This window comes from Danio rerio, chromosome 7, assembly GCF_052040795.2.
Source record: "Danio rerio strain M-AB ecotype USA chromosome 7, GRCz13ab, whole genome shotgun sequence".
NCBI classification, from domain to species: Eukaryota; Metazoa; Chordata; class Actinopteri; order Cypriniformes; family Danionidae; genus Danio; species Danio rerio.
This window is the reverse complement of record NC_141027.1, coordinates 15312501-15329657: the sequence shown is the minus strand read 5'-3', so window position 1 is coordinate 15329657 and position 17157 is coordinate 15312501. Positions and strand designations below refer to the sequence as shown.

Below are 17157 nucleotides of genomic sequence, written 5' to 3'. Positions count from 1 at the left end.
AAGCCAGGCGCAACTCTGCGCTGGAGTTTAGACCGGGTTTGTTTTGGTCTACTGAAAAATCTATTATAGTTTCTCAAAATAGCAACGCGCCAATAATGCGCCTCATAACGCTTTTCTTTTTAGACCAAAATGCCTATGGGCGCACATATGAGTGCAAATGCATTTGCTATTTAAAGAGCGTGGCGCAACGCCTCAAAACGACTCTTGCGCCAAGCTGAAACTAGGAAAAGAGTATTGCAAAAAAGTATTGCGTTGCGCCAGAGAGCAAACTGCTGTAATATCTACACTGTAAAAGCCAAAAAGTTAAGGTAACTCAAACCGTTGAAGGAAACCGATTTCTACAAATCATTTAAGTTCAAAAACTAATCCTAATGAGTACTGTGAACTTAATGCATTTGAGTAAATGAAGCAATTTGAGCACAGTAAAACCCAATAGATGAAGAGAAATCAAACTAACTGAGTACTGTAAAACCCAATAAGTTAAGGCAACTCAAACCATTTGAGGTTTGCAAGTTAAAAAAACTAGTCTACAGTTGAGGTCAGAATTGTTTGCCCCCCTGTTTTTTTCCCTTAAACATAATAGTTTTAATAACCCATCTCTAATAACTGATTTATTTTACTTTGCCATGATGACAGTAAATAATATTTAATTAGATATTTTTCAAGAAACTTCTATACAGCTTAAAGTGACATTTAAAGGCTTAACTAGGTTAATTAGGATAACTAGGCAGGTTAGGGTAATTAGGCAAGTTATAGTATAACGATGGTTTGTTCTGCAGACATTCGGGAAAAAAAAGCTTAAAATTGCTAAGAATTTTGACCATAAAATGGTTTTAAAATAATTTAAAACTGCTTTTATTATAGCCAAAATAAAACAAATAAGACTTTCTCCAGAAGAAAAAATATAATCAAACATACTGTGAAAATTTCCTTGCTCTGTTAACATAATTAATTTGCATAGTTAACATAATTTGTAAAACATTTTAAAAAAGAAAAAAAATCAAAGGGGGTTTAATAATTCTGATTTCAACTGTACTTCTAAAAAAGACCACCATTAACCCAGATGAAAATCTAAAATCCACACCAAAAGTTGCATATTATTTAATAATATTACTGAAATAAAAACGGAATGAATGTATATTTAAACACATTTACATAAGTACATATATAAACTCAATGATACGCTCAAAAAATCTGTGGCAATTTAATAACTAATATTGTACATATTTTAAAAAAAAGATTAACCCAATAGCAATGTGCATCAGTAACCCTGATCAAGATCTACCAGCACATAAAGAATTACCAGGCATGCTCGAATCTGCAACTACAACTTAAATGTGGTCCATTCTTCTGTGCCATTAGGGACTCAACAGAGGAAGCAGACAAGACATGCACAAATGGGAGGAAGGGAGGGTGAGGAAGTGATGCACTATTATGGTGTCTGAAAGCAGCTGCAGACTTATCACCTTTAAGATTCTTATAGCACATATAAATGGACACTGAAGAACAGCTGTCACTCGTGTAACTTATTGAGCTATTACTATCTTTAAGTAGTCACAGCAAGACTTTATTTAGATTTTATTTGTGAAATCTGCTTTACGGTGTATTAAGCAAGGCTATAATATTAAATAATTTGTATATAAAAGTAAAAAAAAAATATATATATATATATATATATATATATATATATATATATATATATATATATATATATATATATATTTATATATATATATATATGTATAAAAAGATATAACATTTTAAAAAGTATTTTTCAAGGCTTTATTTGCTGGAAAATGAACACTTCATTAATATGTATATGTACAAACATAAATAACTGTAAATATAATAATAATGAAGTCAATAATTTTCAATTATCATTGCATAGTGTCACCGACTCGGTCCCAGTCATTCCCCTCGCTGGCCAGCAGAGGCCGCCATCCCCGGATTTCTAAGCATTACGTCATCCACCTAGACTGATTGTGCACACACCTGAATTGAATCCAGTTAACGACCCACGTACCCTTTATAAGCCGCACTCAAACACTCAGTCAGTGTGAAGTCTTGTTTAGCCTCGGCCAGCATTTCTGAGCGTTATTTCCTGCCTGATCTCTCGTGTATTACTCCAGCCCGGTTCTGACTCTGCTTCGCCTTCTGCCTGCCCACGACCCAAGCCTGATACACGGACTCTGATACTCGCTGCCTGCCCACGACCCAAGCCTGATACACTGACTCTGATACTCGCTGCCTGCCTTTGACCCATGCCTGGTAAATCACTCTGTGTCTGTTTGCCGCCAGCCTTGAAACCTTTAATACTACTGTTGATGTGTGTTTGCACCTTTGTGCATATTGTGTATTTGAATGAGATCGTGATCAATAAATACTGCATAATGGATCCCTCCGTGTCAGTCTCCTCGTTACACATAGCTGCGACATAATATATATTGAGATTAAGACCTACAAAAACATTTAAAAATCAAAAAGCCATCATACAATATATCATACTTTAATATTTTTTGTGCGCTTTTGATGACAAGATTTACTTAGCTTTAAAAAGCCTACATTTAACCCTTTACTGGGGGGAAAAAAAAAACAAATACACTGTAAAACTTCTGTTTTACGTAATCGATTTGTGTTGGGACAACATGAAAGAATTAAGTTGGCATAAAACAATTACGTTTTCCCACCCCAATAACTGAAAATTGTGTTTCAGCTCGTTTTAAAAAAAAGATCACACGATTTCGGCGCAATTTTCTTGGCGTAGGGTGTCGTGGGGATTCACTAACGACAAATGGTCGTCGTGATAAGACTCAGTCGTTTCTTCTTGTGTAATGTGACATAGTTCACGACAACTGATATTATGTATAATTTTATTCTCGTTCTTTACGACGAGTTCCGTCACGTAGGTGACACGATGCAATAGGCACATAATATCTAGGACATATCAGTGGGTGCTGCCATTAATGCGCTGGTCAGGTAATCAAAAATAGGCTGCATATTTACTTATGGGTGGGTCACGGTTTAAGACCAAGTTAAGCAAACTTTAACTATCTCTGCTAAAATATTAAGATGTTTTAAGCAATTTTATCTGACAGAGTGGCACAAATATGCAAACATCTCCATTCTCACAATGAGTTCTCTCATCCTTCCAACAGTTTTTTTTTTTTCTGAGGTAATCTGGGAACATGTTCAGTGCAGCGAATACATTGCAAAAGCATTTCCTGCTTATTTAAATTTGTCATTGATAGTGAAAACAGTTTAATAGGCTTGTCTGAAACTGTACACTTTCATTTTATTTAGGCTAGATTATTATTTAATTTAACAAACCAAGACAATCTCACAGCAATTTTTGTTTTGGTGCATATAGCAGACTTGTTTTGTAGCGCATAACCGCAAATGTTATTCGTTATTCTTGTTTAAAGATAACTGATCAACAAAAATACATTTAAATTAAGATACAAATTAAACCAACAGAATTAGTTAAAAAAATATTTTTTTTTCAAGAAAAATTTACAAATTATATTATTGTTTGTGTCCCTCCACTTCTCAGTTATGTGGGTGGAAAATAAAAATGTAATGTATAAGTTAAAGTTATAAGTTTTTTAAAAGTATTTTTCATGATTTGCTGGAAATTTTACAATTCATTAATATCTACAGGTATATCATAACTGTACAAATATAAATAGCTGTAAAAACAATAAATATAAAGTCATTAATTTTTTATTAATATTGCATAGATGCGACATAATATATATTGAGATTTTAGATAGATCCAAAAAGGCTATTCGGAAATCAAAAAGCCATCATACAATATATCATATTTTATATTATATTATGCACTATATATATATATATATATATATATATATATATATATATATATATATATATATATATATATATATATATATATATATATATATATATATATATGCACTTTCAATGGCCAGATTTATTTAACTACAAAAAGCCTATATTAACCCTTTATCAGGGAAAAAACAATCACACTGTAAATTGTAATTGATTTGTGTTGTGGCAACATGAAGGAATTAAGTTAGCATAAAAGAACTAAGTTGTCCCACCCAAAAAACTTAAAATTGTGTTGTTTCAGCTCATTGCAAGTCAAATATACAAACAGCAAATGTAATTTTCTGAGTGTACACTGTAAAAAAAACACTGGGTTCGACACAACGGATTTGAGTTGGATCAACATGTCAAGTTGACCTTCTAGTTTTTACAAATTTAAGTTGAACATAAAACAAAGTCAACATAGACTCATACCGGAAATGTAGCCCTATATACATTTCTGGAGATCATGAATTATGAAGCCAAAAGTATGCATGACATGCATGACTGCATTTCATTTCTTAAATAAACACCAGGGATGGTATGATGTTATTCCTTTTCGCGCTTACCAGCTGACAGCTTACCTTCGTATGGAAGGCTTTCTGGCTGTTACCAGTTTGTCCAGAGGCTTACCATGTACGTCGGTGGACTTGAGACGCAGAGAGGACTCTACAGGGTTTGAGTCCTATAAAAAACATTTCCAGAAAGCTGGTAAGACAAAAACAGAAGCCCAAAAATAAAATAAAGAAGTAACTAACGATAAGAATGTGATAAAACATGGTAAAAATCAGACAAGGGTTTTTCTTTTTCTGAATTGCTTTTTAAATTTCTCCACTGGGTTAAGAAAGGTGCGTGGTTCGGGTCAACCAAAGCTTTTTAAAATACTATTGGTTGGGTTTAGGAAAGGAGGAGGGTGGGTCAGTTGATCAGTCAGCCAGTCATTCAATCAGTCAAACAGTGGCCTCTGGTGGATTTACGTGAGAACAACAGGTGCAAAAGGCACTTGAGAGAGAAATTTGAGTTAAAAAAGCAGACATATTGACCTGTAGTAAATACGCGAGAACAAAAACTGCAAGAAAAAAAAAACGTAGCTCCTATTTGACGGACTCCAGACATGTAAATAGAGGTATGTTTTTAGAATGAGCCTGAGTTGAAAACAGTTGCCCCCAAAAAACTCAAGAATTGTGTTATTTCAGCTCATTTTAAATAAGTAGTTTGAGCAAAAAACAAATGTCATTTTTTGTGTTAATTACTATGCAGACATTATAATGTGTAATTATGATTTTATATTACATAATTTTCATCTAATCTGTTTTTCAGATTAATATATTTCAATAAGTGCACTATAAGGAGTTTGTTTATAGAATTTTAACCCATTAAATTAATTTAAGTTTGATAAAACAATGCCACAGTTGTTTTAAATTAACTCATTAAAACAGGAAAAGGTGATTAAATGCTCCACATACACCAAAAATGTGCCATAATATTGCAAATTTAAAAATGTTTACAATTTGGAAGCTATGGGATTCTGTTAAAAGTGTTTTCTTCTTCTTCCATAAATAGCACACAAGATTAAATATTGCAATCTTGATAGGTTTGAATGGAGAAATTTAAGCACTGAAGGTCCTGCATGTAGCAACTTTTAGTGTAAAATTCAGTAAAATTCAATCGTTTTTGCTCAAATGTTTGCTGCTTGTATTAAATAACTAAAGTAACTAAAATGAACTTCAATTCTGAAAACTAGACTAGCACACTTTCAATTTACTAGAACTTCTATGTTAAGCTACTTTGACACAATCTACGTTGTAAAAGCACTTTAGAAATAAACGTGAATTAAATTGAACTGAACTGTATTAACCGACCGCTAAAAAATAAATAAATGATACAAAAGAAAGCCATCCATAAAGATGCACAAGGCATTAGAAACACTTTCCTTTTCTCATAATATAAACTGCAGCATCAACTACGCACAATAGGAAAAGTCATATCTAAAAACCTGTAACAATGCTTCAGTTAATCTTTGTAGTAATTCTGAAAAGGGCATCAGACTCCTGCATTTCAGAAGAAGAGTCCTGCAGAGCTGTGTTTACAATCTGAGGGGTATTAAAGCATCTCACCTGGAGAGTTAGTTTACTCTCCTGCCCACATTAATGCTCGCTCTGCAGGGGAGTTTCCTTAAATGTGTCGATTACAGCGTGGAATGACTATCAGCTGTCTCTCATTAGGATGCTGCTTAAAGAGACGGCTCACCCCCAAAAACCTAAATTTGCTGCTAGTTTACTCACACCTACATCTAAATAGCCTAAGGGGTTTCCCCTTGTTTTTCAATAGAACATTAAAAATGTTTTTAAGCTGAAAATTTGGTCCCTGATAATTCATAATAATAACACTTCATGGAGTCATGGTCCATTTGTTAATGTATAAATTAGCATTAACTAAGTATAAATAATCTTGTAAAGCATTAATTACTCATAGTTTAACATTAACTAATGCGTTATTAAAATACCAAACTGTGTTTGTTGACATTAATTAATGCAACATGAGTTAACATGAACTACATTATTTAACTTAAATGAACATTAACAAACATGAATAAATACAGTAATAAATATTAATAGCTTGTTCATGCAAATACATTAACTAATGGACCATTATTTTAAAGTGTCACCACAGTTTAAGAGTGAAAAACAACAAACAAACAAAATGGTAACACTTTACAATAAGGTTGTATCCGTTAATACATTTACTAACATGAACATACTATGAACAATACATTTATTACAGTATTTGTTAATGTTTGTTAACAATAGTTAATGAAAGTACAGTAGTTTAGTATTAGTTATATGTTAACTTACGGTGCATTTACTAATGTTAACAAACGTGAATTTGGATTTTAATAATGCATTGGTAAATGTTGAACTATAACTAATAAATGCTGTACATGCATTGCTCATTATTAGATCATGGTAGTAAATACATAAACATAATTTAACAAAACCTTATTTTAAAGTGTGACCAAAAAAAACTCATGCAGGCAAAGGTAGGTTTCTGATGATACTTTGAGATCTTATAAAGCTTTACAATGTTATTACCTTTAATACACAGCCTTGACAAGTTTAAGACTTTTTTTTCTTTCTTTCTTTCTTTCTTTTTTGGGTTATAAGTTTTTGTAAATAAAGTATGAATTGCCTGATTACCTTAATATTCATTTCGATTTATTAACAATTTAGATATTCTCCACTTGTTTTAAACATATATCAGTTTCTTTCTTCTGTTGAACATAAAATAAGATATTATAAGAACACTGGTAAAAAAAAACCTTGTGGGTCCATATTGACTTCTACAGACTTGTTTTCCCTACTATGGAAATCATTTGAAACCATCAACTTTTTGGTTACCAAATGTTTACCAATCTTTCTTTTTTCAATGTACCAAAGGACCCTTTCACAAGAGTCTTACGATGCATTTCATGGTCATCAGCATCTTAAATCTTGAAAGTTTTTAATATTTAGATTTTTTAAAAATGTTTGCATATTTATATGTATTTACATATGTATTATATAATCTTTGCATCAAATTACAAAAAATAAATTAGCGAAAGCCTTTGCAATGCAGTGTATGGGGCAGGACAATAAATTTGACGTTGTTCTCTCTTCTGGCTGCCGTTATCAGTCTCATGCTATTTTTTTTCTTTCTCTGAAATTCCTGGTAACACCATTGTGGAGTTTTTTTCTTCATTATTTCAGCAAATATGATTGTAAAAAACGTATTTGTTGAACACTCAGATTGACTGCGCTCTACATTTACCCAACTATGATGACTTCTGCTGCTGAGAAACCCGGAAATGTGAAAAGGCTCTATTCAATGGTTTCAACTTTGCTTTTTTGGGTGAACTATCCCTTTAACTGAATGATGAGTGTTGTTTCCAAGTTCATAACATGAAATAGTTTGTATATAAACTAAGTAAATAAGTAAAAACAATAAAATAAAATAAAATAAGATCACAAAAGTGATGTCTTCATGTCTTTATTTGCCGGAAAGATGTAGCAAGTATAAATACTGATATCATTTTAAACATATAAAATTATAAATAGCTGTACAAATATATTTACAAAAAATATATAAAGTCTTTCATTTCCATTAGCATGCAAGCATTGCACAAATTAATTACTGCACCCATATTTTCATTAAGGTCAGTTTTGGTCAGCACTGTCCATGGAAAAAATTGTGCTGCTGGGAAAACCAGACGTCTTGAGCTGGGAATGAATGGAAATCACCTTGAACTGGATTCTGAGTCTGGAAAAAAAAATTAAGATAAAATGATTACATCAGTGCTATAAAATATCAGGTTAAGAATCGCTTTTAAATGTAAAAACGTGTAAACTGATGGTACTGTTAAATTATTGAAGAAAATTATGTCGATATTAGACTACGGTGATGTTACAGTATCGATATGCATGCTTTGTCTCAGAGTCTGCATGCATTGGATACTGTTTACCATGGTGCACTAAGATTTATAACTAATGTTAAATCCCTTGCTCATCATTATGGGGTTGTATACTAGAGTAGGTTGGTCTGCTTTGTAAATTTGTAGGCTCAAGCATTGGCATATCTTTGTTTACAAATCTAGATTGGGTTTACTCCCGTCATATCTCCAGAATTACATTTGTAAAAAAAACTGTCCTTAGCTATGGCCTTCGGTCACAGGGTATTTATTTACTGTCTGTTCCTAAAGTGTGGACTGAGATGGGGAAAATAGCCTTTAAGTACGTAGCACCAATTGCATGGAATAATCTGCAAACAAAGTTGCAGTTTATATAATTGATTTCACTAAATGCTTTTAAAAAAGGGTATAAATGATTTAGAAATTGAACACAGGCTTGTAGATGTTTTGAATAGTTTGTTTGTCAATGTGTGATTCATGTTAACTGTTAATTGTTTTTTGTTTGTTGTCTGTTAGGCCCATGTGACATGTATACTGCCTAATCTTGGCCAGGACGCTCCTGTAAAAGAGATTTTTAATCTCAATATGTCTTTCCTGGTAAAATAAAGGTAATATAAAATAATAAAAAAATATATATATATCATAAAAATTGCTTTTAAAGTATATTTGTGAATACAAAAAGCCTTGTTAATAATAATAATAATAATAAAATGTATTATTATTTGTTGTTATTATTAGAATAAAATGTATTATTATCTGTATTGTTATTACTATTATTATTATTATTATTATATTATATTTATTTTTATTATTAAAACTCATAAACACAGCACAACAACCTTTGTTATAATAGTAAACTAAAGCTAACACCAGAAAGTTACAATTTAAATAAAAAAAAAATGCTAACCAGAATATTTTTATTTAGCTAGTTTCCAACGAAACCACAGAAACATAACCAACCTTATTTATACATATTTAACTATCCCACAAAAAGCAGTGTTGTTAATAATAGTAATAATAATATAACTGTTTAAAATAATCAAATAGTAAAAAAGTAGGAAGTACACACCTGATTATAATAATAATAATAATAATAATAATAATAATTATAATAATAATATGAATAATATTATAACTGTTTAAAATAGTCAAACAATAACAAAAAGTAGCATGTACACACCTGATAACAATAACTACAACAACAACAATAGTAATAATAATATCAAAAAAATGTATAAAATAGTACAATAGTATCAAAATAACATGTGTACACCTGATAATAATAATAACATAACTGTTTAAAATAACCAAATAATTAAAAATTAGCATGTACACACCTGACAATAATAACAACAACAACAGCAACAATATTAATAATAATAATAATAATAATAATAATAATAATAATAATAATAATAATAATAATAATATAACTGTTAAAAATAGTCCAATAATAACAACAAAAAAGTTGCATGTACACACCTGATAACAGCTCATAGACATGAACTGCTGAGCTGGTAAACTTTGAGAAGCCGAAGAAGCTGAACTGAAGTTGTCAAACACGCTTGCTGATGTGCTGATAACCTCGTCCTGCGCTTCACAAATCTCCACATCTTCACCGCATCCGAGCTGATCAGATAAACAGGAGATGTACTGTATGGCGAGCCGCAGCGTCTCAATCTTGGTCAGCGTTTTTCCCACGGGAGCCACAGACGCAGGCAGGAAGGTCCTGAGGTGATGAAGAGCTTTGGTGAGATCCCTCATCCTCAACTTCTCCCGCTCGCTTGCAGTCTGCCGTTTAACTCCAGGAAACTTCGATTTGGGACGTCCGGTTCTCTTCGGCGGCTGGACATCTGTCTTTTGGATGCTTTTTGGGAAGATCTGAGGCAGCAAAGAGTAAGCTGGTGGAGAAAAACTGCAGGAATCGATGGAGGAGGTTGGAGAAAGGCTACCAGTGGCGCTGTAATAACCAGCATCTGATACAGCAAAGCTCTGGTTTTGAGAGTCCGGAAGAAAAAAGCTGCAGTTTTGAAGCTGAAGAGAAAACGTGGAGGCGTCCATGGCTGTAGAGCTGAATGAGGTTGTGTTTGACTGGGTTTCTGGTGTATATATGTGCTCTGAGAGGTGCGATTTGGCACCTAGGAGGATTTCAGTCAGGACTTGAGAAGAGACACGACACCTGAAGTAGGGGGTCTGTGGGAAAGAGCAGCTTCTACAACCTCAGATCAGAGAGAGAGGTGTGAGGCTCAGAAACTGCCCAAACACAGCAGCCTTCACACATTACATGAGATGATGGATGGATGGATGGATGGATGGGCAGACAGACAGACAGACAGACATATAGATAGACAGACAGACAGATATATAGACACATAGACGGATAGACAGATGGATGGATGAATACAAAACTATAGACAGATGGGTAGAACTATAGACGGATGGATGGATGGAGGGATGGATACAGAACTATAGACAGATGGATAGAACTGTAGATGTATGGATGGATATAGAACTATAGACAGGTGGATAGAACCATAGACAGATGGATGGATGGATGGATGGATGGATGGATGGATGGATACAGAACTATAGACAGATGAAATGAACTATAGATGGATGGATGGATGGATACAGAACTATAGACAGATGGATAGAACTATAGACAGACGGATGGATAGATGGATGGATGGATATACAGAACTATAGACAGATGGAGAGAACTATAGATGGATGGATGGATGGATATACAGAACTATAGACAGATGGAGAGAACTATAGACAGACGGATGGATAGATGGATGTATGGATATACAGAACTATAGACAGATGGATAGAACTATAGATGGATGTATGGATTGATGGATGGATGGATGGATGGATGAATGGATAAATGGATGTATACAGAACTATGGACAGATGGAGAGAACTATAGATGGATGGATGGATGGATAAATGGATGTATACAGAACTATAGACAGATGGACAGAACTATAGACGGATGAATGGATGGATGGATGGATGGATAAATGGATGAATAGATGGATTTATATATACAGAACTATAGACAGATGGATAGAAGTATAGATGGATGGATGGATGGATATACAGAACTATAGACAAATGGATAGAACAATAGACGGATGGATGGATGGATGGATGGATGGATGGATGGATGGATGAATGGATGGATGGATAAAGGGATGGATGGATAGATGTTAGATGTATACAGAACTATAGACAAATGGATAGAACTATAGACAGATGAATAGACGGATGGATGGATAACAATAATAAACCAAATGTTCCCACAAGAATAAAAGTAACACAATTTTGTCCTCGTGGGGGCACATTTTTGGTCCTCATGAGGAAAACGGCTCATAAATCACTTTTTGAAAATGTAAAAATGCAGATTGTTTCCTGTGAGGATTGGGCTTAGAGGTAGGGTTGGGGTAGGGGGATTGAATTTACAGTTTGTACAATATGACAATATATCAATACAAAGATAGCTGTACAAGTGTGTGTGTGTGCGTGTGTGCAGTGTGTGCAGTTTTTGTGGTGTATAAATGGTTTTATAGCCAACGAGTCAAAATTTACATCTATGATGTACTACAAAAATCTATTGCTATTTAATATGAACTTTTGCCGTCATCTTACCTTACATCATCAAACTGACTAAAAATAAGACGTTAACTTCTACATGATACAAACATCATTTGTTTGACCTGATTAAAAGTCAAGCAAAAACATTTGTTGTCATATAATTTGTTTACAGTTGCTGTGTCTCATTTCACAGGCTGCATTCTCTGAAGGATGCATTCGAAGTGCGCTGTGTCATCGCGGCGCGACAAAGGCTGTTTAATTTTTAAAAAATTCGAAGGCTCCTTCAAACGCAGCCTCAGAATGCGTGGAACCAGTGGATTCTTGGCAGCCTCGAACGTCCCAATATTCATTGCACGCTGATAACAGCAGGACGTTTTTAAAAGAAAACTCCAGTTTAAATGTATGAATTAAGTTTATTTTACGTGGGTATCTAAACACATGTTAAAAAAAAAAGAGCATGACATGTCTTACTAAAGAGCAGGGCTCGAAATTAACTTTTTTACTTGGTAGCACCGGTGCTCCCAACTTTAAATATTTAGGAGCACCAAAAAATTTTTAGGAGCACCCACCAAAAATGAATGAGCACCGCTGCAAATTGTTTTTTAAGGGATTTATTGTATTTTAAAACAACATTAATAGGACTGACAAAAACCAGAAACAACTATCTAACTAATGCTGCAAAGACATTGATATTTGTGTGCAATAATTCCAAAATGAATGTCTAATAATTAGGCCATAGAATATTAATGATGATAAAAAATGACATTAATAGTAACAATGAATTCCATTTCTCATTATGATACTGCCTTGAATGTGCATGAATGTAGGTTATCTGCTATAAAAAGTCTGTTGCTTTATGAAAAATAATTGTATAGTTTGCATCAAACAAAAATGAAGCATTGCAGTAAGAAATATTTATTTTGTACTGCTGTTTTTATATGCATGTCAATTTAATAAATAATATTTCTGCTACAAAACAAACAAAAGATTATAATAAATCATTCAATTCAATGATGAAAGCTGCAAATCAGTCATCAGTAAATAAATAAAAAAATAATATACACCTTAAGAAAGAATTGACAAAATAAAGTAAGTAAAGTCTAACTTCTATCACTCTTTAAAAGTTTTGGTTTCAGTTTGCGTCAATTTAAAGGTTCAGTCTGAGCTGATCTTCATTTTTCTGTGTTAGTGGAAAAGCTGGCGAGTCAGCCGACCCAATTTATGAGCAGGCAGAGCAGGATTCTTGCGCTAACCATCGGCGCAATACCGGTCTTTGTTATGAGCCGCAGTTTCAGTGTAAACTTAGTAAAGGCGAGCTTCTTTGGTGATAATATGTACAGTATTAGATTTGACTTTTAGCAGACATTTGCGCTGAACACGCAGTGAATGCAACGCATGGAGATTCGGGCACCTTCTCCAAGAAGCGCGTACTCGATTGATCTCAGCTGGCGGATCAATATCCACCACGTGACGTGTCATGATCGCTTTCATCTGCGCCTCAACTTTAGGTGGAGTTTTCAAACCTGTGTGCTTTAAGTTTTTACTCTTCAGCCATTTGCATTTCCCGTGGTCATAAAAGCTCCTTCCCTGTCATCTGACAGCAGAATACCTTGAGTGATTGTAATCTAATATGAACCAATATAGCGGCAGGGAAGAGCGATTCAGCACGTTTTTACAAAAAATCAAAACAGGTCGCACTACAACCATTATCTGCAGTCGCACTAATGCGCCAAAATATATTATGAGGTCGCATAGATTAATTTTCGGGCGCATATGCGACCAAAATGGTCGCAATTTCGAGCCCTGAAGAGTGATTTTATACACGTTTACATTTTTGTGTACATGTATGGATCAAAGGAAATATATTTACAGCTTCAGTATACCTTGTTTTGCCTTCAGATCACTTACAATAAGTTTTCAAATCACTTTGAAAAAAAGTCATAACAAATTTTATTATTAGCAGCTGTCACGGTTGCCTGGTGACAAGGTCCGTAGGCTAGATCATCTCATTTCAAAACGCTCAATTCAGCCTGCGTGGACTTCAAAGGACTCACCTATGAAGCCTGCATCCTTCAGAGGATGCAGCCTCTGAAATGAGACACAGCTAGTGTGTGTGCAGTTAATTTTTTTTCAAATGTTGAGACCAATTAAGAAAACTGCATCAAACTTATAATAATTAACATTTTTATTTTGTGATGTTAACATGTTTTTTTTACCCTTAGGTCAACAGGAGGAGGGTTAATTCAACTTGTAGGGTCATTAAAAGCAAATACTGTAGAAGGTCCCTTCCAGATATCACATTTGGTGTGTGTAATTTGGGTGAAGTGCACAAAAAAAAGGTAAAACATGAAATGCAGTGACACTTTCCACTACACATAGTGGACTTTTAATCTAAATGTTGACGTCCATTTTATTTGTCATCTACAGAAATGCAGTAATGACTTCAGCGCTGACTATTCATAATGAACTTAAGCATATTATTAGATTATCCTATGTCTCATAACCATAATGTATCTCTTAATTTTACAATTTCAGAGTTTATTTACTGCTAATGGCATGTGTGCAGAAATCCAAAACCTTCCCGGCTAAGAAATACATTCAATCTAATAACACAGTTCATCACTAAATCTGCCGTCATTATAGAGGTGACCCTGAGGAAAGCACGATCACGTCACACCCGTTCCTTCATGTTAACACGATTAACACCGTTTTGATTGCATTCCTACCTGGGCACGAAGTTTTGACCTCTGGGCTCTGAATGTGACGCCTCCTGCGGGCTCCTGTGGTGATGGAGCAGATGATGGTGCTGGTGGAGCAGATCAGAGACTGCAGTTCCCACAAAACAGAAGTGTCGCTTTTGACTCCTGCATCAACAGAGACACACGTATAAATAGATATAAGAGCATTTATAATGTTATCTGAAAGATCTCAGCCATGAGCTCAATGGTGTCACAAGTTATGTATTAATTCAATTCTAAATGTCAGTTTAAACCAAGAAGAATACTAGAAGAAACTCGTATGGTTTACAGACAAGAGGTGTGAAATGATTTAGGGGCCGCACTGTGGTCCTTAAAGGGATAGTTCACCCAGAAATGGAAATTCAGTCATCATTTACCCATTATCACAAAGTTATCTGAATAACATAAATAAAAAGACATGAACTTGCTTTTTTTGTTCCTACTATTGATGTCAGTGGCAGTGACATTATACATTTAATACATATTACAATTAATACATCTGTATATCTGTATATTTATGTAATTATCATACTAAAATAAACAGTTAATAATGGATATTGATCTGATGAACTCTTTAATTTAAAAAAACTCAACACAAAGTTTATAATATAGCATATAAAAGCATATACAGTTAAAGGCACAATTATTAGCCCCCCTTTGAATTTTTTAAACATTTCCCAAATGATGTTTAACAGAGCAAGGAAATTCTCACAGTATGTCAGATAATATTTTTTCGTCTGGAGAAAGTCTTATTTGTTTTATTTTGGCTAGAATAAAAGCAGTTTTATTATTATTATTTTTTTATTATTAACCCCTTTAAGCTATAGACCAATTACAATGTTTGTAAACAATCAGGATGCGCGCGCAGAGAGGTGGCAGAAAGCAACCGGGAGCGCTAGCATTTACAGCAAGGGAATGACATCACATGTGGTGCAGAGTTTGTTGTTGTCTTAGAAATAAGATATATTACTTACATATTATATATATTATTTACATAATGCTTACAGCATATTATAACAGCTCGTCACCCAGTGACAAGCACAGTGATTCAGCAAAATTAACGTTAAAGTGAGCGGCGTTCATCTGACAGCTCCATTTGTGATAGCACCCTCCCAATGGATATTGGATAAGACGAAGTGACCAAGCATCCAGCCCGAAATATACAATCTCATTGAAGCTCCGAGTGATTTTACAAGAGAGAAGTTAAAGGTCTACAATTCTTCAGATGCCAACAATAATGTTCTGTGTGGTCATGTGCAAGAAATAATGCTCCATGATGACCAGATTCAAGAGCTAAACACAGAGATTCCGTCTAGCCAAAGACAAGGAAACAAGACGGAGCTAACGTTATACAAGGCCTGGGTAATTAATCACCAATACGCAAAACGACTGCATTCTGACAGTGAACTTCACCTGTACGGCAGGATATGTGAAGCTACACATAAAGGTAAAGTTGGTTTTATATTCGCACATTCAGACTTTCTCCTTAATAATATAATTTCATAAAAATATTATTTGCAAACTCTAAATAGCGAAATCATATTAGCAACAGCCAATGACTTTCAATATACAACATTGTTCACAGTCAAATAAACAGTGGTAATGTTGTTTTCAAGTCACACTTGCAGGTTATTTCAGACCGAATATTCAAAGTGCCATGGTAAACAATATAGGGAGTGTGTCACAAGTTGTCACTGAATGAATATGTGAATATAAAACCAACTTTACCTTAATAAAAGTAACTTTCACGTTTCGTTATTAGCATTCAGTGTCGGCAGTTTAATTACCCACATGTAACTGTTTTTGCTGAAATAATTTCTGCAATCAAAAACGAGTGATGTGTATGATTCAGCATAGCGTGAACTGACCTGATATGACATGAGAACTGCAGAGTCCAGCATTTCTAATTAGCTCCTCACTTCATTCAGCTCCCATTTAGCCAAAGACGTCTGTAGTTGGTATTAAAGCAGTGTGTGGTGTATGGTAAAAGTTAAGTTTTCTATTTTTGGACTCGAATTCGGCATCCTACCGCAAAACATGACATCTTTCCCATTGTAGCCTGTCTGTTTTTTGCAACCGGGGACCCGTGTGACGTCATGTGTGACGTAGGTTGGCAATTGGTCTATATGTTTATTCGATAGTCTACAGAACAACCCATCGTTTTACAATAACTTGCCTAATTACCCTAACCTGCCTAGTTACCCTAATTAAGCTAGTTAAGCCTTTAAATGTCACTTTAAGCTGTATAGAAGTGTCTTGAAAAATATCTAGTCAAATATTATTTATTGTCATCATGGCAAAGATAAAATAAATCAGTTATTAGAAATGAGTTATTAAAACTATTATGTTTAGAAATGTGTTGAAAAAACCTTCTCTTAGTTAAACAGAAATTGGGGAAAAAATAAGCAGGGGCAAATAATTCAGGGGGGCTAATAATTCTGACTTCAACTGTATAATTTTGCATACATCATAAACGTGTATAAAGATAATTTTTGCTATACTATATTGTCCTAGCTTAGAACCACTTAA

General features: G+C 34.0%; 1 protein-coding gene across 6 annotated transcripts in view; it reads right to left on the bottom strand.

Moving 5' to 3' along the window:
- The window catches only part of mespaa (mesoderm posterior aa), a 61634-nt gene extending 46880 nt beyond the window's left edge, over positions 1-14754 (bottom strand). For 4 of the 6 annotated variants that reach the window (XR_015494913.1, XR_015494911.1, XR_015494914.1 and 1 more), the window contains exon 1: positions 14617-14754. Coding sequence is in view for 2 of the 6 variants with exons in the window: in NM_131551.2 (NP_571626.1) it covers positions 8050-8142; positions 9773-10351 (672 nt within the window). In the remaining 4 variants the exon portion in view is untranslated. 6 annotated transcript variants of the gene reach the window in all.
- Positions 14755-17157: the final 2403 nt, after the last annotated feature.